The 22,848-nt window shown below is 43.4% G+C and overlaps 1 protein-coding gene across 1 annotated transcript in view; it reads right to left on the bottom strand.

The window, feature by feature from the left end:
- EXPH5 (exophilin 5) overlaps nt 1-22,848 on the bottom strand; it is a 72,997-nt gene that overhangs the window by 10,162 nt on the left and 39,987 nt on the right. The window contains exons 2-4 of the mRNA XM_081098780.1: nt 20,489-20,649; nt 17,460-17,622; nt 7,418-7,466 (exon numbers count right to left, since the gene is read on the bottom strand). Coding sequence (XP_080954906.1) covers nt 7,418-7,466; nt 17,460-17,622; nt 20,489-20,649 — 373 coding nt within the window. The remainder of the gene's footprint in view (nt 1-7,417; nt 7,467-17,459; nt 17,623-20,488; nt 20,650-22,848) is intronic.

The raw sequence follows: 22,848 nt of genomic DNA, 5'->3' as shown, positions 1-22,848 counted from the left end.
CATTATGCTAAGTGAAATAAGCCAGTCAGAGAAAGACAAGTACCATATATATGATTTCACTCATATGTGGAATCTAATGAACAAACTGAACTACCAAGCAAAATAGAGACAGACTCAGAGAGAGCTGGCAGACAGCTTTGGTGGTGGTGGTGGTGGATCAGTTGGGGGAAGGGAGGAGGGATGGAGCAAAAAAGAAAAAAAGAGAACTCATAGACATGGACAACAGTGTGGTGATTTCTGGGGTGGGAGGTGGGTGGCGGTGGCAGAGGGCATAGAGGGGACAAAAGGTGATGGAAAAAATTAAATTAAAAAAAATTTTTGTGAACTTGCCCAGGCCTGTGTAGCTCAGTAGCTCTCACATCAATGTATGGATGTCTCTCTCTCTCCCCCTTCCTCTCTCTCTAAAAATCAATAAACTTTTTTTTTAAAGAACTTGATGGATGTGGTGGTGGGGGGTGGGGGGTGGGGAGGGAGTACTTTTATCCAAAGAGTTCACATAGAATGGTAGACCCTACCAGAAAGACACAAGATGCTGATTCATAGTTTGGAAACCCAGGTGCTGAAAAGTATGACCTTGTAAAATTTTTCAAAAATCATTGCTAGCTTTACGGGATTTAGGAGAATGATGTAGAGCTAACGTTGCTTTCTTTACTAGCAAATGTTTATTTTGATTTCATCAAACCCATCACTGCCCTACTTTCAAGCTTAATTTGTCCTCATAACCTTGGGGGAATTATCCACTCCCACACCTTCACTTTCTTGCGCCACAACTCCATTTGCATTTCCTCTGCCAAACTGGCTCTGTCACTCCTGACTCCACCTCAGCTAATCCTGCACCCATCCCTGAACCATTCCGGTGTCTTTGTTTTCAGTCCCCTCTGCGACCCAGTCCTTGCCTCTTGACTCCTTTCCTTTCCCAAGTTTTCCCTTCCCATTCGATGTTCACTATTCCATTTCATCTCACTCTGAAAGCCTCAGCACAAATCTGTAATCTTTCCAAAACTCCAACTTCTCTCCTTCTCCAGCACAGGTCTGTCCAGTTCTAAAGCTCCGGTTCCCTTAATCCCTACATTCCTCACAATCTAGTATTTTCGCTCCCACCTGTTTTCTTTCTCAAGATCTAGGTCAGTTGTTATAGAAGCCCTGCCCAAATTTCATTGACTTGTGGCATTTAGTTCTATGGGAAAGCCATAACTGAATGCATACAAGGAAGATTTATTAATAAGAAACAATCCAATCATACTATGTTGGTCATTGCATATAATTTAACACATTAATATAAAATTCAGAAGTGAACAAACGTTAGAAGCAAAACATAACTAGTGAGATACCAACTGTAGGTAATAAAACCAGAAGCTAATCATTTGAGAAATGAGATCAGTTACAGCTAAATTCTTTTCTTTGTAAAATTGCATCAAGACATTGTTCTCTTTTGTGCCCTTCCTACTTCTCTCCAAGTCTTCATTTGTGCTAATAACAATCGTCATGCATCGTATAAGTCCATTCTTCCCAAATCTGCAGTCTGGTAGTTGGTACAGACTAGGAACATCTGATTAAGAGAATTCATTGTCTCTCATACATTTAAAAAATATATATTTTTATTGATTTCAGAGGAGAAAGGAGAGGGAGAGATAGAAACATCAATGATGAGAGAGAATCATTGATTGGTTGCCTCCTGCATGCCCCACACTGGGGATCAAGCCTGCAACCCAGGCAGGTGCCCTGACAAGGAATTGAACCATGACTTCCTGGTTCATAGGTTGATGCTTAACCACTGAGCCATGCCAGCTGGGCATCTCCGCCATTTTAACACCCACACAAATGTCAGATTTCCTCTATGTAGACCAGAGTACACTCTTGTGGCCTCCTGCATCACAACCCTTTATAATGAAAATATATATTAAAATGAAAAGATAGGAACCAAGGGCTCAGGTAAAAAGATGAACCCCTTTAAGCTGGGAAAGATTACTACCACCTAGAGACCTTGCAAATAACCTCCTTTGGCTGTATGTCTGCCAGATCCTCTACTTCAAGACCAACCCTGCTCACCCAACATGCTAAGAATGCTTCTAACACAGAGAGATCTAAACTATATGAGTAAGATAAAATATGGAGAATTTACTTACACTCAACTTTAATTCTGCAAGAATATTTTTCCAGTGATGAAACGTAAAAAATTAACTGCTAGCCCTGACTGGTTTGGCTCTGTGGATAGAGCGTCAGCCTGCGGACTCAAGGGTCCCAGGTTCGATTCCGGGCAAGGGCATGTACCTTGGTTGCGGGTACATTCCCAGTAGGGGGTGTGCAAGAGGCAGCTGATTGATGTTTCTAACTATCCCTCTCCCTTCCTCTCTGTAAAAAAATCAATAAAATATATATATTTTTAAAAAATTAACTGCTAGTCAGTGGTAGATATCAGACATAGAGAAGACTGAACTCTACCAGTGCCCTAGGGACCCCATTTGCTTAAGCTGTATGTGAGATATTATTATTAGCTGCAACAGCAACTATATACTAATTATTCTAGGCAATGTGCTTAGGGCTTCATATGGATGACTTTATTTCATTATTTTAACAACTCTGTGCAGTTGGTGCTATTATTTTTCCCACTTTGAGAAAAGTGTGTTTGCAAGAAGTCAGGTCACTTGCTTCAGGTCGCAGGGGTAGCGGGAAGGATTCATTTCCAGGCTGTCGGATTATGGAGCCCAGGCTGAATCACCTCTCACTACTTTTTTATTAGCTTATCAGTGTCCTGTACCCTAGCGATAGGCATCTTCCGAGGCCAAGCACAGGTCTTAGAGCCGCTGGACAACACCTGGAATTTCTCGATACTCAGAGCAGAGGTAACATCCTCCGGGCCCAAAGCACATGGTTCCTGTCAGGGCTCAATTTTGGCCTCAGAATCCCCCCCCCCCCCCCCCAAATAATGTTCCATGCCATGAGGCTGCCATAAAAAATAAAGTGTATTTTCCATTCCTGGCCTAGAAGATGAGGTTGAAACACCTCTATGCAGCAAAATTTTGCCCAAATAATTTTCCAGCTTTTGATTTAAGCCTTTCCCTCCCCAACTCTCTTCAAGTGCCCTGTGCTCTGAGTGCACCACACAGTTCTCTAAAATGCTGCACACATCTTTCTCGGCCTCCACGTTTCTGCTCCTGGCTTTCGCTCTTTCTCTTCTCCTCCTAGAAAATATTAGCTCACCCTTCAGAGTCTAGTTCACATATCATGGTCTCTGTGAGCCCTTCTCCAATTCTCCCAGGAAGAATGAATGACCACAGTATATTTGTATGGATCTCTGGTATGATAGCTATTATGTCACAGCAAAGTCGTTTACATTCTCATCAACTCTTAAATTACTCCTAAGTTCATTTTTCAATACACTTTCAAAATAACCTATCTCATTTAATCCTTAGAACAAATTTGTGAATGAGGTAAGGATTATCATTCCCATTTTGCAGATGAACAAACTGAGTCTTGGGTAAGTGATATGAATAATAAATGGTAGCACTGGCTACTCACACTCACTGGATCTGATCCCTAACCCTGTTCTTTCTACTCTGTTGCTTTTACTCATGTACATATCTTCAATTAGATGGTAAATTCTCTGAAGACAGGAACTTTGCTTTAAACATTTCATGCTCTCCATGCACACCATTATGGGCTGATTTACAATATGCCAAGGTAGAAAATTACATTTATAAAATCTCTAGTACACATTATTACGAAGTGGAGATGCTGAATATTTATAACATTAGGATTCAGAAAAGCATGTCCGAGGTGAGAAAGTGTAATGGTTAAACACATGAGTTCCATAGAGATCCAAGTCCTGGCTCTGCCCCTTAATAGCTGTATAACTTTGGGCAAGTTATCACACCTTTCTGTACCTTAGTTTCTTTTTTTGGTAAAATGGGGAAAAAATTATAATAACAGCAGCAGCAAAACCCCCACCTCACAAGATGAAATGAATGAATAGTTGTAGAACAGCTTGGAATGGTGTCCTGCGCTTAGTAAGTCCGTATTGTTAGTCATTACTACTCTTGTGCGGTTTCAGAAGATTTCCGGGAGCACTGACAATGAGCTAGAAAAATGTCCCACAGGGTTAGAGGCCAGAGTCTCAAAATGCTGGCTTTTAGGATCTCAGTGACATTCTCAAACATGGTGAATCACATGTGAGCAACATGAGGCCTTTTAAAAGCAACCTCAATGCACTCTACTGATATAGTTTGCAATTCTGACATGACGAGACAAACAAACCTGTCACAGAGTAACCTTAAACTATTTGAGAACTTCCTGGAGCAGACAAACCTGCAGAACAGCTGTTGGAGCAGAAGTCTGAGCCCGCCGATGTTATCAAATGCCTTGGTACAGTCAACAAAGTAATTTTCCAAGATGTTCCTGAATTTGTTCTGTGTCTGCTTTCCGGCAAAGGTCAAATTCACCAACGCGCTTTGTGGCTGAAAACCACCACTCATTCATTTCTTCTTTCAATCTCTGAGTGCTCAGGTTGTGCCAGGATCCCACAGCTGACATATTACCTGACAATAGGCCCCGCCAAAATTTGTTCGAATTTGAGGAGTGATCAAGTGGCCAAGGCCATATGTTTCGTTTCTATTCTCATCGACTACTTTGACCTTGGATTTCTCACCTGTAAGGAGATGGAGCTCAACTGACAGCAATTGCTCTTTAAGGAACATTTGGCGATTTCTGGAGATATTTTTTTTAAAAAAATAGTTTTGTTGATGATTTAGAAAGAGAGGAAGGGAGAGGGAGAGAGAGAGAAACATCAATTGGCTACCTCCTGCTCGAGGGAATGGAGCCCAAAACCCGAGCATGTGCCCTGACCGGGAATTGAGCTGGCAACATTTTGGTGCACAGGACGATGCCCAACCAACTGAGCCACACCAGCCAGGGCTGGAGACATTTTTGATTGTCACAACTGAGTGGAGAACCATGGACATCGAGTAGGTAGACGCCAAGGATACTATTAAACATCCTACAATACACAGGACAGCCCCAACAGAGAATTATCCAGCCCAAAATGGCAATAGCACTGAGGGTGAGAGCAACTCTGAGCTGCATGTCTCTAAATTTCTCTCTGTTTTCTCAAACCCTTTGTTTCTTTTTCTTTTTTTAAAAAAATATATTTTATTGATTTTTTTTACAGAGAGGAAGGGAGAGGAACAGAGAGCTAGAAACATCAATGAGAGAGAAACATCAACCAGCCGCCTCCTGCACACCCCCCACTGGGGACTCGCCTGCAACCAAGGCACATGCCTCCGACCCGAACCGAACCCGGGACCCCTCAGTCCGCAGGCCGACGCTCTACCCACTGAGCCAAACCGGCTAGCTCAAACCCTTTGTTTCTTTTAAACCGAAGCAAAATGTTTAAATAGCAGTTTTCTTCTATTTTGAGTGGAAGGTTATCTATTAATGTAGTACAGTCTCCTATAAAATACCAGAATCCTCTTTGCACCATTCCTGACAGGTTGCCAAACAAATAATGGGAAGTTCGTTACCTTAAACCTTAGCAAGAATCCCTCTGGCATCAACAGCCAACTTCCAGCTTCCTGCAGGCTTAAGGGGATAGAGCTTCCATGAATAAATAATGGAAACCTACATATCATACAAAACCTTTGTTTTAGACCAGGAGTGAGGAACCTTTTTTCTGCTAAGGGCCATTTGGATATTTATAACGTCATTCTGGGGCCATACAAAATTATCAACTTAAAAATGAGCCTGCTATATTTGGTCAAACATTTCATTAACTCACCCCTAATGGCTTGGCAGGGCCAGACCAAATGCTTTTGTGGGCCTTATACACCCCAGAGGTTGGATGGTCCCCACCCGGTTTTAGACAGTAGTTTTATTATTTTCTCCCTCCTACTTCTTATAAAAGTTATTAACTGGGATCAACAATCAGGGGTGCGAGTAGCATGTATTTTCCCAGTTCTGACCTTTTATATCGACACGCTACGAGCAGTGAAATGGTTAAATGCAAGCAGCAATTGACAGTGCCAAAGAAAGAAATCTATTAATCCCCACATTGGGTTTTCAAATCCTGAGAATTCCAAATTGGCTCTACTGTTTTATAACTTCTAGGCATTTGCATTTTTTTTACTTTCCTCATCTGCTTCCGAGGCCGCAGCTCTCAGAAGGGAGAGGCCAGTAGCTTGAGCGCTTTTCTCCAAGGAAGAGCGCGGACACAGAAGCATCCTGGAGCAGACTCTGCCTCTTAGGGAGCAGAGCTCTGTGCGTGCCCCCTCAGTCCACTGCTCCCCCGTTAATGGAGAGTCTGCAGGGAGTGAGCACCCAGGGCTCATATGCACACAGGGCTTGGGGGCTGACGCCGCTGTAGGCATCATTAACTTCTGCCTGGGAGTTACAGAGACCCAGCATTTCTAACCCTGACTCTACCACTGACCTTGAGCATGATCTTTACATTCTCTAAACTTCCGTTTTTTCATCTTTCATATGGGGACTTGGCACAGTTCCTCTGGGGATTAACTGAAATGATCTTTGAGAATGGCAGCTGGTGCTGGTGTCTTGGCTGGGGCTCAAGCATATAAAGGAGAGTGACAGGGTTCAGTGTCATCCAGAAAGAAGGAACGAAGCAGCATTACTCAGAAGGAAAAAGGGGCTCACTTTGTTTTCAAAGGACCTCTGTTTATATGCTTTCCTCACCAGAATTCTCCCCCATGCTTTTTGCAAAAGCAAACAAACAAAAACAAGAGAGAGAGGTAAGACTACTAAGACCACAATGAATTGAAGAATACCTCTACCTCCTCCTGCGCTCTAAGATCTCTTCCAACCAAAATTCTCATTCTTTCAGCTCCAAACCACACGAGTGGCTCAGACAGTCACAGGCATGTGTAGAACCAAAGTGAGGACCATGAACAAACAAGAAATAGAAGACGTACCGCTTTTCAATCTTGTAAGCACGGGAGCACACAGATAGATTCCCATCTAAGCCCTTGGTGGAGAGTCATGTGGGGACTGTACCTTCCTGTGAGCTTGTTCCGGCCCAAAGCATCCCACCGATCAGTGGCTTCCTCTCTGAATACGAATGATGATCGTACCCAAAAAGGTCCAGCCCAGGCCCACATGGGTTTGCAAAAGTGGCGGTGATGCCTCTTGCCTCTTCCTCCGCCCACCGTGTTAGCCCTGAACGGGAGGGACACGTGGTAAAGTATCGGAGATGCCACTGGTGGTGCCAGTGGACACCCAGGGGCCTCGCTCCTGCTTGGCAGAGCCAGCACCAACGGGAAACCCACCACACGCATGGAACACTGTGAGCTCTCTAGGAGAAATCCAAGTTTCCTAAGTAATTTTAACGCTGAGCCAAAAAGAATCCCATTGAAATAGGTAGCCAACCAGGGATTACATTAATTCTGAATTCCTTTTGTTTCCAGCTACTTACCACAGCAGTTCCCCTCACAGACACAGGAGCTCCCACGTGGCCGTCACACCTGTGGAAAGAAGTTGAAATAATTTCTTTGAAGAAGTGCCTAACTTTTTTTACCGGGAGGAAAATCAACAGCCATCTGTCATTATACCTTGCTATCTGGAGAAGATGTGTGTCTACTGCTCTGTAGATTTCTTAGTTAGTGCATTGTTGAAAAAAGTTTCAGAAATCTCTTCCTATGATCGCTTAGGAGGGATGTTTTTACATCTTTGTCACCCAGGGAGTCGAGGAGAAATTACATATTTGAACACAGCATGAGACGTAATAGCAACATGGTTACATTTGTTGAGTGCTTAGCCTATGTGCAGGCAGTGCTCTCGCAGATGCTCATATTAACTCATTTAAATGCATCACTCTCATGAAGTGGGTACTATGTCTATTCCCCTTTCACAGGCCAGGAGATGGAGATACAGAGAAGGTAGGAGACACTGCCTAAGCTCTACATCAGTGATTTTCAACCTTTTTCATCTCATGGCACACGTAAACTAATTACTAACATTCTGTGGTACACCAAAAATGTATTTTTGGCCGATCTGACAGAAAATGGGTGTAATTTTGACTCATTCACACAGGACAGCGATTGTGTTGTCTGTTGTGGTTAAAAAAATTTTTTTTTTATTGACTTCAGAGAGGAAGGGAGAGGGAGAGTTAGAAACATCAATGATGAGAGAGAATCATTGATCGGCTGCCTCCTGGACGCCCCCTACTGGGGGTTGAACCCACAACCAGGCATGTGCCCTGACTAGGAATTGAACCATGACCTCCTGGTTCATAGGTTGACACTCAACTACTGAGCCACACCAGCCAGGCTGTTGTCATTTTTTATTTGACAATCTAAGGGAAAAGAGGTCGGTGCCCCCTGACTAAATAGTCAGGCATTGCATGTTATAAAAATTCTTGCGGTACACTGGTTGAAAATCACTGCTCTATATTAATAATATTTATAAGTCAAATACTGCTTTTATTTTAATTCTTCCTTTCCCTACAGCCTTACTGAGCTTGCCTGCCTCCTACCTGCTTGGCACCATTTTGAGTGCTTTGGAGGAAACACGGCCCACTGCCACAGGGACCCTGCTCTCTGAGAGCATTTATAATAGGGAAGATTAGATACCTAAGGAGCCCAGATACAAGCCAAGATGCGGTAAGGACAATAGAGAGATGTTAGTAAAATGCGCTGAAAATGCAGAGGGGCCAGGGAGCCCTTCCTGGGGTGAACAGGGAAGGGGACAGGGAGAAGACGAGGGCTAAACTGGTAGGAGAGACAACGGACAGCCGGAGCAAAAGCCTGGAGATGCGAAAGAGCAAGGGAAGCTGGGAATGGGCAGGTAATTCAAATGTTCAGGAGCCAGGAGAAGCAGCCAGATTGTTAAACAGTTTTCCAGAGCCCCGAGGGGCTGCAGCCTTCCCGCGCACCCACACAGCTCCACACTCTCCCCAGCTCCCCAGGCCCCAGTCTGATTGAAAAGGAGGGAGGAAAATGAGGGCAGGGGGCAGGAGTCAGTTTCTGAGAGTGGCAGGTGGAGAAGGTGCGACTTTAGAGGATGCCTGGGACCTAGTGCCATGGAGGAGTTTCAGGATGCATGCTCCCTGAGGGTGTGCAAAACTGCGTGAGGTTGTGGATTTAGGCCGCAGGGGACAGGACTCAGCTGGCTTGGAGGCCCAGAGTCTCTGCACCCACCCCCAGGGCCTCCTAAAAGTTATGTTTCTGATGTGAATGGCTTCTGTTCATAGAGGAAATAAAAGCGACAGTGGTATCATGAAAGCTAAGCTGGCAAAATCCTCTGGACTTCGTGATTTCAAGGTTTACAAAGCTACCTCATCTTCTGCACTTATTCTCAAATCCTACTGATGCCACGTCTTAAAGACCTCTCACTTATATCCCCATTTTCCCAACTCCACTCATTCTTATATCAAACTCCCACAGTTTCTCTCCTGGACTTCTCTCCATCCTTTCTTTCCTATCACTAGAGAAATCTGTCTAAAAAATGCAAATATAATCTCGATAAGTCTCAATTTCCTACTTAAAATCTTATAAGGTACTAGAGGCCCGGTGCATGAAATTCGTGCATGGTGGGGGGGGGGTGTCCCTCCACCTGACCTGCACCCTCTCCAATCTGGGAGCCCTGATAGCTCAGGCCCACTCCCTGTGGTTCTCTGCTCTCTGCGAGGCCTGGCCGCTCCGTGCCCACTGCCCAGAGGCTCTCTGCGCCCAGAGGCTCTCCACAGCCAGGTGGGATGCTTGCCTCATTGTGGGTTTGATCCCCAGTTGGGGGCGTGCAGGAGACAGCCGACTGGTGATTCTCTCTCACTGATGATGTTTCCATCTCTCCCATTCCCTTCCTCTTAGAAATCAATGAAAACATATTAAATAAAAATAAAAAATAAAAAAAGAAGAATGAATAAAACAAAGCAAAAAAACAGCCATTCTCTGGATCATTGTCCCAACCCCTTGAGATTCTGCTTCCCGGCAAGTGTGGACAGTTTGGCTCAAGTAAACTCATAAAAGTTCTCTACAGGTTTGAATGTTTTTACATGAACATGACATATACACCTGCTGGTTTCTGAGGGTGAGGAAACAGAATCAGTCCATGAGGTCTGCTGTGAAACTGTAGAGGAGTCTGTTTTTGCTGACAAAAGCCAGGCCACCCTTAGAAAGAGTGTAGAAAACCAGAAATGGGATTTACAAAGAGAAAACAGACAGAAGCGAACAGAGGGATGCTTCCGCCCTCTTTTCCACCCAGACAGGCCGGTTTTTCAAACATCCTCCCTCCCTGAAGTTGGTGAGCTGTGGCCTAAGGGTGGGGGAGTCAGAGAAGCCTGAGGCGAGGTCCGAGGCCCTGACATCACCAGAGAGCTTTCTGCATTTGAATGAAGCCTTGGAGTGAGATCCATTGGAATGAACCGCCCTGGCCTCCTCTCTTCCTGCTTGCTTCCTCCCCACCCCCTACTCCCTGAGCTCAGGATCTGTCTGCTCCCAGCTGCCTCCCCTGAACATGCCGGGCACAGGTGGATCCCAGAGAGCAGGGCTGACAGGACCGGACACTCCAGTGGCGGGGCTGAGGGGACTGGGTGCCACCCTCTTGTGGCTATGGGTGCTGCCATCTTTGTGATGGTTAATTTGCATATTATCCTTTTGTTAGATAGGATACTCCAACATCTCAACTAGGCTTTTCTTTCATCTGATGAGTCCCCTAGAAAACCCCCATCCTTCTATAGGTACCTGTATGCTAGACTTACGAAATGTATTCTTCCTCCAAAATATTCTCTCTTGTCTCTATCCCTTTGCAGATTCCATTCAGAGATCCCCATTCAGTGGATATTTCTCCACTGATTTTTAGAGAGAGTGGAGGGGACAGGGAAGAGACAGAGAGAGAGAAACATTGATGTGAGAGAGACGCATAGATTGATTGCCTCCTGCATGTGCACCGACCAGGGGATCGAGCCTGCAACTGAGGTATATGCCCTTGACTGGCATCAAACCCAGGACCTTCAATCCTTGGGCTGATGCTCCATCCACTGAGCCAAACCAGCTAGGGCTCAAGAACATTTTTTTGAAAAAATATTCTTTCCTAACTTAAGCCCTGGGTCATTTCCCCCAAGTATTGGTGGGCACGCTCTAATTACTGCCCATGGAAGACCTCCACCTGGGTGAACACAGGCAGTTCAGACCCTGCATGTCTCCTTCCACATCCACCCTGTCCTGTCTCATGGACAGGTAGATCCTGTTGATTCAAACACAGAAATCCCTCTCAAAACCACCCCATCTCCACATCTCCCTGCCTATTCCCTCATTAAGACATTTATCATCTTTTGCCTTTATTATTGCAATAGCCCCTTAACTGTTCCTCTGTCTCCAGGTTTTGCTCTAATCCAATCCATTCTTGACACCAGTGATTTTCAACCTTTTCATCTCATGGCACACATAAACTAATTACTAAAATTCTGCTGCACACCCCCAAAATATTATATTTTTTGCTGATCTGACAAAAATAGGTATAATTTTGATTCACCAGGTGAATGCCAATGCACACCAGGTGGCTATTGTTATATTGACTGCTGTCATTTTTTAATTAATTTGACAACCTAAGGGAAAAGAGGTCAGTACTCCTCGCTAAAGAGTCAGGTATTGCATGTTTAAAAATTCTTACTATGGCACACCAGTTGAAAATCTCTGCTCTCTGCCAAAAATTCTTATGACACACCAGTTGAAAATTTCTTCAGAGTGATCAGTATAAACTGAGACATGCCACTTCCTGCTTAACATTTTAATGATTCCCATTTACAGTTGGGTGGAAGTTCAAATTCTTCTCTGCATTCAGAAGACCCTACATCACCTAGCTCCTGATACTTTTCAACCTCGCATCTCACCTTCCTTTATCCCTGCTGCCACAGGAAATTAGCCACACTCCTGAACCTATGCACTCATTGTTCCTTTCCTGAGAACAATTTTCTACCATTGTTTGCCTAAATAGCTATCTCATCCTTGAAGAATCATTATAAACTTTATTCTCCCTGGCAGACCTGCCCAGACTTTGATTCTTACTCTAAGACACCCCCCTAACCCTCTCCCAAACGTGCTCCCAGAACACACAGAACTCCCCCTTCTTAGCACGAGTCTATGTTTCTGTTCCCTTTTTGTTGTTCTCACGAGATGAAGGCCTGCAAAGCCAGGGATGGTTGCTTTGTTCCAGAGTGCTGCCAATGGGATTCCTCCAACAGTATTTGTTAAATGAATGAGCAAATGTGTTCATTTTTCTCCCCATCTCCTCTGTTCCTTCTCCTATATTCTTCGCCATCATCCACCTGGTTCCCTGAGTTCTCCTTTCTTCCTCAGGCACCACATCCAATGGCCAGGTTCTCATGATTCCATGTTCTAAACTGTGCACAGATCTGTCCACCTTTGCCCTCCTTGTTGCCACTACCTTCGTTTAAGCCACTACCATCTCAGCGGTCTCTCACCTGGGCTCCCTACTCAAATTTTGCCCCCTCGAACCTGTTCTTTTGAGTCCCAGCTGGAGGAGTTCGTGGCCTTGGCACTCCTGGCCTATCTTTGGTGTGGTGGTCTGTCGCATGCATTGAAGGATGTTTAGCAACATCTCTGACCCCTACACACTAGATGCCAATAGCACTGACCCCCAGTTGTGTAAAACAGTAACGCCTTCGGACATTGCCAAATGTCTTTCGGGGGCAAAATTGCCTCTGATCCAGAACCACTGAGCTAAGGTGAGCTTTCTAAAATGAAAATCTGATTATGTTACTTCTCTGTTTAAAAACTATCAATGAGCCCTGACCAGTTTGGCTCAGTGGATAGAGTGTCATCCTGTGGACTGAAGGGTCCCAGGTTTGATTCCAGTCAAGAGCATGTACCTTGGTTGCGGGCACATCCCCAGTAGGGGGTGTGCAGGAGGCAGCTGATCAATGTTTCTCTCTCATCGATGTTTCTAACTCTCTATCCCTCTCCCTTCCTCTCTGTAAAAAATCAATAAAATATATTTTAAAAAAACTATCAATGAAAAAATTACATACATATGTACACACACACATGCATGAAATACACCAAAATACTAGTGTTTGTCCAGTGAGTCATGGGTGATTTATGTCTGTTATATATGCATATATACATAAAATAAAGAAACATATATAACATATATATTAAGGAAAAGAATGGTATTATTTTAAAACATGACTTATGGCTCCCTGCTGTCTACAGCATTAATCAAGTCCAAACTCCTTAGCACTGCACTTGTGAGTCCCTTTGTCCTGGACTCTGCCATCCTCTCCCATCCCATCTCCTATCACTCTCACCTTATACTGGCTCACTGAACTTCAGTGACCCAGATGATTGCCTTTCCCAGTCTCCGGATCTTTGCTGTGTCATTCTTTCTGCCCGGTGCAACATCCCAACTCTTACTTGCTTAGCTCAGCCCTCCGCGTCCTTCAAACATTGGCTCTCTTCTTCCAGGAAGCCTCCTGGATCCTGCAGTCTGAGCTAAGTGCTTCTCCTATATGTCCTCATGGCAGGAATGCCATGCATCCACCATAGCACTTGCCATATTCTACCATAGTCGTCAGTACACCAGGCTGTCACCCAGGTTGCAGGGTGGTCAGAAGGTATCCCTGTGTGAATTCTGAAGGGCATCCCTTCCTCAAGATCCTTACTGTCATTTGCCAGAAAACTGCCATAATAAATACCCGAATCCACGATGACCCTGATGTGGTTGGCATGTCCTAGAGAACATGATGCGGTGCACCTCCTGCCCAACCAGAGGCAGCAATCTGGTGTTCCCTACTAGATTACAAAGCCCTCCAGGCGGAGATTGGCCTTATTTCCACGATTTTATCTCTAACACTAAACACCGTATCTGATCCAGAGTAGGGCTTTGGCAAAAGCTTGATAAATGAAAGACAAACTATCGCCTTGGCTGCAGGCCCCCACGCCAAGAACTCTGACAGCCTTTAGCACAGAGGGAGTAGGAAGCTCTGCTGCTGTCGTTCCCAACCCTGAATGAACATCCAAACGTCCTGCAGAATTAAAAGTAAACTATAACTAAAAATAAACATCCCTGTGCCCTACTTCAGACCTTCTTAATCAGCGTCTGAAGGTTGGGGACTGATTATCTGTCATTATTTCTATTTATTTTTTATTTTTGTTAATCCTCACCTGAGGATATTTTTTTCACTGCTTTTCCAGAGAGAGTGGAAGGAAGGGAGGGAGGGGGAGAGAGAGAGCAACATCGATGTGAGAGAGACACACGGACTGGTTGCCTCCTGCAGGCACCAGACTGGGTGGAGTGGGGTGGGGTGGGGAGTGAACCTGCAACCCAGGTACATGCCCTTGACCAGGCAGACACTCTAACCATTGAACATACCAGCCAGGGCTGCCATTAATTTTAAATTGCTGATGAGATTATGATACTGATCAATCAGATCAATGGGGAACCACTGGCCACCCAGCGATGAAATTCAAGACCACTCCGCTTGTCCTGCTTCGCCCTGCTGTCTCCACACCGGCTGTTCGTCTGTGGACACCACACCTGGTGTGGAGCCCTTCCTAAGAAGGAGCTCCTTACTCTCACTTCTTCAGTCTGGGTGTCTCAGACGTCTGTGCTCCACGCAAGCACAGGCACTCAAGTAGGGGCGGGGGAGAGAGCACAGTAGGACATTTGTAGGGCATGGAAGAGAAAATAAAGTAACAACCAACCAGAATCTAGGAAAATATGAATCTGCCTTTCAAGTTTTCCAAAATAGTACTTGAACTTTTTGCTTATATAAACTGAGGTTGCAGCTGGAGTGCCTAAGCTGTGTACACCCTATGGATCAGGCAAATTTGGGCATGTCTGAGGAGTGGCTGGCTGGATCCACCAAAACTCTGCATCTCAAGGGGGAAAAAATGATCCTAAAGGAACAGGGTAGTAGGCCTGCATACACTCACTCCAGGATAGCAGTTATCACTCGCTAAGGAGGGAGTACTTACTATATGCCAAGCACTGTGATGGCCCTGGAAGGAAAGAAGTGATCTTAAGCTTAATTGTACATGAGCCTGTGAACTAATTCTCTTGTATTTGCACTTTGCCCAGCCCTTGGGATTACAACAGAGGAAAGAGCAGGGAACCAAAGTCCATATTTTGGAGGCGAAACTGGTGCTATTTGAAGCAGAAATGACAGAGCTTTTTGCCTTCTGATCAATTCCCAAGGCCACTGTGTTCCCATGATTCTTCACGCACTGACAATAGGAAATCAAAGCTTCAAAATGCCATTGCTCTTATTGGCTGGGCCTTTCTAGAAGGAACGAGCATATCTGGTAAAATGATAAAGTCCATTCTCACCCCCCCCCCCCCACCATGGGGAGTGTTACCCCCATATCCAGTGTCATTGCTCAGTTAAGCCACACCTTAAAAGAGGAACAGAAATCTCTCTGATATGCAACTCTTTTAGGGCTGAGCAGAAGGCTGAATTTTGTCTAGAGAGGCTGGTTCTCCTTCTGTGATTTGCAAAATCCTATAAACTGCTTTGCTGACTTGTTCTCCAGAGCAAGGAGTGTGACAAAGTCAAACCTTGATGACTTCAGCAAGTAGAAACCGGCCGCGAATGACTGCACGTCGCCGGGGCCCTGTGCCAGTCCCCCTGCTGCACTCAGAGGCAAGGAGCAGCTCCTGAACCAGAGCCTGTATTTTGGAGGTCGATTTTGTATTTAGAAAGATCGGAACTGCCAAAGAAAGTTCATTTCTACTTAAGGGTAAAGAGCCCCTTGGAACTGATATTCCTACCATAGGAAAACACTTCCTTAACTGTACACGTTCAGGATTTATATCCAAATAGTTAGGTCAAACTGATATTTAAAAATAAAAAGGACATATTTTTACATTTTATCTCTGAAACCTCTTAGGAGCAGAAACAGTGCTTTCATGACATTCGCACCAGCATAACTAATAAATATTTATTCCTAATTATGTTTTGAAAGTAAAATATATTTAAAGATTAAAAAGTAAAATATATTTAAAGCTAAGCACACGTGTACACTTAAAATGACGACATCTGTTTAATTTCTGCACGCTGTGTTACATGTTTCAGTTCATCTGGTTAAAAGAAAGCTACACGTCATTTTGGTAGATGAGAAGGATGGTTGCTAAACAGAATTTTGCAGGAGTTTCAGTTTTCTTTTCAGTTCGGTGTATGACAAAGACACATGCCACCCAGAATGAAGATCATAGATCTTTTATCTTCTTTGATCCCTTTTTCCAGTAACTTGCAATCTGAGCTTGGAAATAACTTGTCCATGGAGCTAACAGGTTTTTCAACTTTTCCTGGTTTGCTAATGTTAGATTGTTCAGCAATATAAAACTCTGCCTTAAAAGAAAATCACTTAAAACACAGATTACATCACAAGTCCCAGCTACAATACACATAGGATGATTTCTCCTTAAAAGAAATTTTAGCTACAAAGGAAATACTCCTCCATTTTAATTTCCCAAATGAATGACTGATGTTTAAAACATTAAAAAAAAAAAACAAAACACACACAAAACAACAAATCGACTCACCTCTTTGAAGAGAATTTGCTTGTAAGTGACTCTGGTGGAGACAGTCACGTAAATCTACATCTTGTTCAGCTCTTTCTTATTTCATCAAAGACAAAAGAGCCTCCGGTGAAAGCTAGGAGCAAAGAGCCTTCCATCCACCCCAGAGGAGGGGACAGAACTGTCTCCTGAGTCCAGGAGCCTCATCACCCCCCACCAGCTGCTGGCTGCCTACTGTTTCTCTGCAAGAGTGACCTCTAACACCTTTTACCGAAGCACTGCAATGCACTCTTAATGGTTGGACGCACACCCGGAACACACCACGCGCCAGGCCAACACCTTAAGAGGGTGGGAAGCTCTTTAACCAGGAAGGCTTGCTGAAAATATTTAGCAGTCAGCTCAATTGCACGGAAGCAAACAGTCTTGCTTGCTTTTCAGAAAACAATCCAGCAATATGAGTCAAGTAGACCTGATTTATGCCGATCTAAATCAGGAGCCAACTGGGGCTGTGCCTCCACTGCTCCCAAAGCTTCCCACTGCCCCCATTCACCTGAAGTTTAAATTCTGGGCAACAGCATTGCAATGGTTCTGATTTGCCCAGGGTCTCTTCGCCTATCTCATTAATGCTCATTTCGTGCCCCATCTTTCTCTGCCACCACAGACACACCTACTCCCCCAGGAAGAAGTCGCTTTGATTTGAGTATATCTGCCGGACCAAGGCACAGACCAGGCATTTGGAGCAGTGGGAAAATTGTCAGTAATTATTACCTGGGACGTGTGCAGTTGGTTAGAAGTGGGATTTCAGGTGAGCCAAGTTTCATAAGGACTTTGTCCCTCTGCAAGCTAAGTCCTGTTTCCTGCGTTAGTATCTAAATTTAAATTCTGGGAGCAAACATTAACATTCTGAACACACACAGGCTGCCGGCCTCCTCCGGGATCAGGTAACTAATGAGCTGTCACATGACCTGAATTTGACTCACCCTTTCTGTCCCAGCGACTGAAGCTTTAAAGTGTCTTTCCTGGGTTTTCTGAATGAGAACAGGGAAGCAAACGAGGATCTGAAGCTCAGCCGGGAGGGAACGGGTGTTGGGTTTCTTGGAGTAGGTGTGTTTTTAGATCTGGATGCTTGTAATTCCAGAGGATCTAAAAGAAAATTGTAAAAATTCTGCGTCATTAAAATATTTCCAGGTAAACGAATCTCATGGAACTAAGGCTTTATTCTCTCTTCCCTCCGCTCTCTCTGGAGTCTGGAGGCACAGCAGACATCTCCACATGGAGACCTCAGGACCTGAGGGGAGTCCTGTGCCTCTGATGGTTCTGCCAAGTGGAGAAGATCCATGTGCACTGCAGAGAACGTGGGTGCCTCCCCTGCTCCAGCCCTGGGAATTTACTCAGCCTGTCTTCCCCATAGCTATCTAAAACCCAAGGTGAGGTGGCCCTAGCTGGTTTGGCTCAGTGGATAGAGCGTTGGCCTACAGACCGAAGGGTCCCAGTTCAATTCCAGTCAAGGGCACATTTCTCCCTGGTCCGGGCCCCGGTCAGGGCTCGGGCAGGAGGCAACCAATCAACGATATCTGTCTTTCCCTCTCTCTTCCATTGTCTCTAAAAATCAATGGAAAAATGTCCTTGGGTGAGGATTTAAAAAAAATAAATAAATCTATAATAATAAAAGTGTAATATGCTAATTAGATCAGATAGCCAAACGACCTCCGGACATCATTCTGGACATCCTTCTGGATGAAGCTGCGGCAGTGGGGGCCAAGGCAGAGGTGGTTAGGGGTGATCAGGCAGGCAGGCGAGCAATTAAGGGCGATTAGGCAGGCAGGCAGAGTGGTTCGAGGTGATCAGGCAGGCAGGCAGGTGAGTGGTTAGGAGCCAGTGGTCCCGGATTGTGAGAGGGATGTCCAACTGCCAGTTTAGGCCTGATCCTGCAGGGATGATTGGGCCTAAACCGGCAGTTGGACATCTCCCAAGGAGTCTGGGATTGCGAGAGGGTACGGACTGGGCTGAGGGTGGGCTGAGGGACACCCCCCCCACACACACACACACATATGAATTTCGTGCACCAGACCCCTAGTAAATAAAGAAAACCTAAGGTTAGGTGTTGGGGACCTCATTCAATTCTTGTGTGGCTCTTAACCACCCTGTCCTTCAGAAATTTTTATTTTAGTATTTTAAAACATCGTGATAGGTACAATGTAACTTTCATATCAAAGAGATGAAAGGAAAAGGAAATTAAGCCGTTTAAAGTAAAGAATCTATTTCCCTATATATTGCTAGATATATGGTTTATATGTACATATGCATGCAATACAAATATGTAGAATATAGATGTATAGATAGCATATAGCTTTACATACGAGTGCTAAAAATTCTAAGGCAACATGAACACATACAAAGTCATTTATGCACATTTAGCACACCATCTTTTGGGCATGCTGAGTTTATAAATATTAGAGGAATTCAAGGTAAGGAGAAAGTCACGATAGTATATGAAAGGTTCAGAGTTGGGCCGGGGTTGCGCACCTATGACATGAGGCTATAATGTATCAAAAGAGATTTTATTCCCGACACCTGGGTGCAAGTGGGCTGAGACTGAGAAAGGCATCAGAGAAGAGAGCAGGGAAAGATAGGTTGTTATTAATTTTTGCTGGCTGCAAGCCGCTCTGCTGGCGTAGGGGTCTGGTCCGTCCTTGGTTCCTCCCATGCCAGGTGTCTTCTGGTTATCTGAGTTATGCTGTGCTCAAGGCTTCAAGCTTTCTGCAAGATATCTGCTAAGCACAGTAAGTTTCTCTCTGCCCTGTTTTATTCTCTTTAACCCTTTCAGCACATATATATGGGGTTAATCTAAATATCGGAAACGTGGGTCTTTTTAGATGTATTTGTTTATTATGGGAGTTACAAAATACTGTCAATATGTAAGTTTAGAATTATTGTTACATGTTTTCTGATGTCACTAATGTTAGTCGCATATAAGCAAAAGTAGTCAATGTGACTATCAGTAGAAAGGTACTGTATACTGTTATAGTACATATTTCATAACTTCTAATGCACTTTGTTATTCTCATTATAGCTCTGTGAAAGGTTTTATTATCCTTATTTACAGATTTTAAAAAAGTGATTGGTGAAGGCAGGTAAGTGACATGCTGGATGTCACAGAGTTAGGCTGTCCACTGAAGATGTTTATTGGAGCTCACAGGGCTGAAGTTACCAAAGTACCAGAAGGGTCACATCTTCTCTACACCATCCCATCCTTCCCCACCTCTCCTGTCTCCTTCTTCTGCATCATCACCACACTAATCTAAGTGCTTACTGTGACCCAGCCTAGTACTTCATGCATATAATTTTATTTAATTCTCACAACCACCCTGTAAGGTAAGAATTATCATATCCATTTAAAGATGAGAAAATTGAGGCTTATAGAGAATAAGTAACTTGAATAGAGTCACATGGATTCTGAAAGAATAGAGAATGTACATAGGGTGGAGATTTGAATCCAGGGCTATTAATGTCTGTGTTCTTAACCACTGTATTATATTGCTTGGCTCTAATAACAGATACCCCAGATATTATAGTATATTTTCAGTTCACTTTTTTTCTTTATCTTTTTATTTAACCACTTTTTTTCTTTCTTTATTGATTAAGGTATTATATATGTGTCCTTATCCCCTATTACCCCGCCCCCCCGCCCCCCCCGCTCAGACCCTCACCCCCCTGGTGTCTGTGTCCATTGGTTATGCTTATATGCATGCATTCAAGTCCTTTGGCTGATCTCTTCCCCTTTCCCCCACCCTCTCCTACCTTCCCTCTGAGGTTTGAGCATCTGATCGATGCTTCTCTGTCTCTGGATCAGTTCACACTTTTCATTGTGTGTGTTATGACAGTTTTGTATCATATTATTTCAAAATAGGCCTAAAGATAAATGGGTTAGAGTTAAGAGCCCTTGAGCCTTATCTACAATATTGTGCCATAAGAAAAAACAACAAACGAGACGTAAAATTTTTCTCACCATTTTCTGCCATCCCCTTCCTTAGCCTGTATGTAAGGGGTTGTTTTAACATTTGGCTGACATCTGTTTCATTGCAAAACTTTTTTCTTTGAATTTCTTCAAACCATTCACCAGTCACTCCTTGAAGCCATCTGATATCCCTCTTGGTCTTCTGGAGCTTGCTGAAATAAAGAAAAATATAAAATACACCCTTAAATTCTTCACATCAAGTGTAAACTCATGTGGATGGGCTAAACTTTACCTAATGGAGACTCTCCATAAACTATAAGTTTTGGGGGGGGGGGGGGCCAGAAATTGGTGGTAGTCAGAATTTCCTTTTCACGATTGTGTATATGTATATATATTAGTTTTATTCTTCCAAATACACTAACAATCCTCACTTACAAATAAAAAAATAAGTTTTTGCTGGTAGTCAAAATAATCAAATCCATGAGGACAACCTGTCTTGAACATTGTGCAAACCTGACTTAAAATGCATTTGAATGACAGATGTTTTAATGACATGTTGAAACTAGAATATTCTAGTTCTGATTACTCATTCATTCATTCATGTTTATTGAGCAATATCCATGTACCAGTCCCTGTGTAGGCAGTGGGGATTCAACAATGAATACAACAGACAGGGTATTTACTTGCCCATCCAGTGGTCAAAGATAAAAGAAATTGCAGAAAAGAAATTGTTGAATGTAAGTGGTCCTAGATAATGAAATTCTTTAAACACAAAACCACAAAAGCCCATGAATGAACAGAGAGCGAATACTCAGGGAGTAAGAAGCAGTGTGATTTGAGATAGCTGGCAAAGGAAACCCACGCACAAATGTGTCTGCCCCCCACTTTCAGAATACCAGAACCGAAATTCTATCATTACTTCTTCCTTTTCCCCTACCGTATTCTGCTTAGTCCTCTTCCAAATGAAAAGCTACTCTAAGTTTTCATTTAATCATTGGTTGTAATAGGTTTTTTGTTTATTTTTTTGTTTTTAAATTACAGTTTTTTGTTTTTAAATTGGCGTACAATATTATATTAGCTTCAGGTGTACAACCTCGTGATTAGACATTTATACAACTTACAAAGTGATCACCCTGGTAAATCTAGTACCCATCTGATACTATACACAAGTTATTACAGTATTATTGACTATATTTCCTAGGCTGTACTGTACATCCCTGTGACTATTCTGTAACTGCCTATTTGTACTTCTGAATCCCCTCACCTTTTTCAACCACCCCCTAACCCCTCTCCCATCTGGCAACCATCAAAATTTTCTCTGTATCTTTAAGTCTGTTTCTATTCTGCTTATTTTGTTTTTTATATTTAACATATAAGTGAAATCATCTGGCATTTGTCTTTCTCTGTCTGATTTATTTCACTTAATATAATACCCTCTAAGTCTACCCATCTTATTGCAATAGCTACATTTCCTTTTTTATTATTTTTTTTTATTTTTATGGCTGAGTCATACCCCATTGTATACATGCACCACTTCTTTATCCATTCATCTGTTGATGGACCCTTGGGTTGCTTCCATAGCTTGGCTATTGTAAATAACACTGCAGTAAGCATATGGGTGTATTTTTTATTTATTTTTTTTGGATAAATACCCAGAAACAGAATTGCTTGGTCCTTCTTTGTCACTTCTTATAAACTTTGTTTTAAAGTCTATTTTATCTGGCATCAGTATTGCTTCCCCAGCTTTTTTGTTTTCATTTTCATGAAATATCTTTTTCATCCATTTACTTTCAGTTTGTGTGTGTCTTTCAATCTGAAGTGAGGATCTTGCAGACAGCATATGTAAGGGGCTTGTTTTATTATCCATTCAGTCACTGTGTATCTTTTGATCGGAGCATTTAATTCATTTGCATGTAAAGTAATTGTTGATAGAGATGTATTTACTGCCACCTTACTATTCATATATTTTATCCTTTTCTTCTTTTTTGGTGCCCTTCCCTGGGAATTGAACCCGCGGCCCTAGGGTCTGTGGGCTGACACTCTAACCACTGAGAAAAACCAGCCAGGGATCCTGTTTTTTAAAAATCCTCACTGGAGGATATGTTTGGGTTTTTTTATTATTATTGATTTTCAGGGAGAGAGGGAGAGGGAGAGAGAGAGAGAGAGATTGAGATTGGTTGCCTCTTGCACATGCCCTGATGGGGGATTGAACCTACAATTTAGGTATGTGCTCTGACTGGGAACTGAACCCACAACTTTTTGGTGTGTAGGACAACACTCCAACCAACTGAGCAACCAGGGCAGGGCCTTCTCCTTCTTCTCAAAGGAGACCCTTTAATAATTTTTTGTAATACTGACTTGGTGGAGATGAACTCCTTTAGTTTTTTCTTGTCTGTGAAGCTGTTTTTTGT

Source organism: Myotis nattereri (assembly GCF_964212035.1).
Source record: "Myotis nattereri genome assembly, chromosome: 9".
Taxonomy (NCBI): Eukaryota; Metazoa; Chordata; class Mammalia; order Chiroptera; family Vespertilionidae; genus Myotis; species Myotis nattereri.
This window is presented reverse-complemented; position numbering and strand designations above follow the sequence as displayed.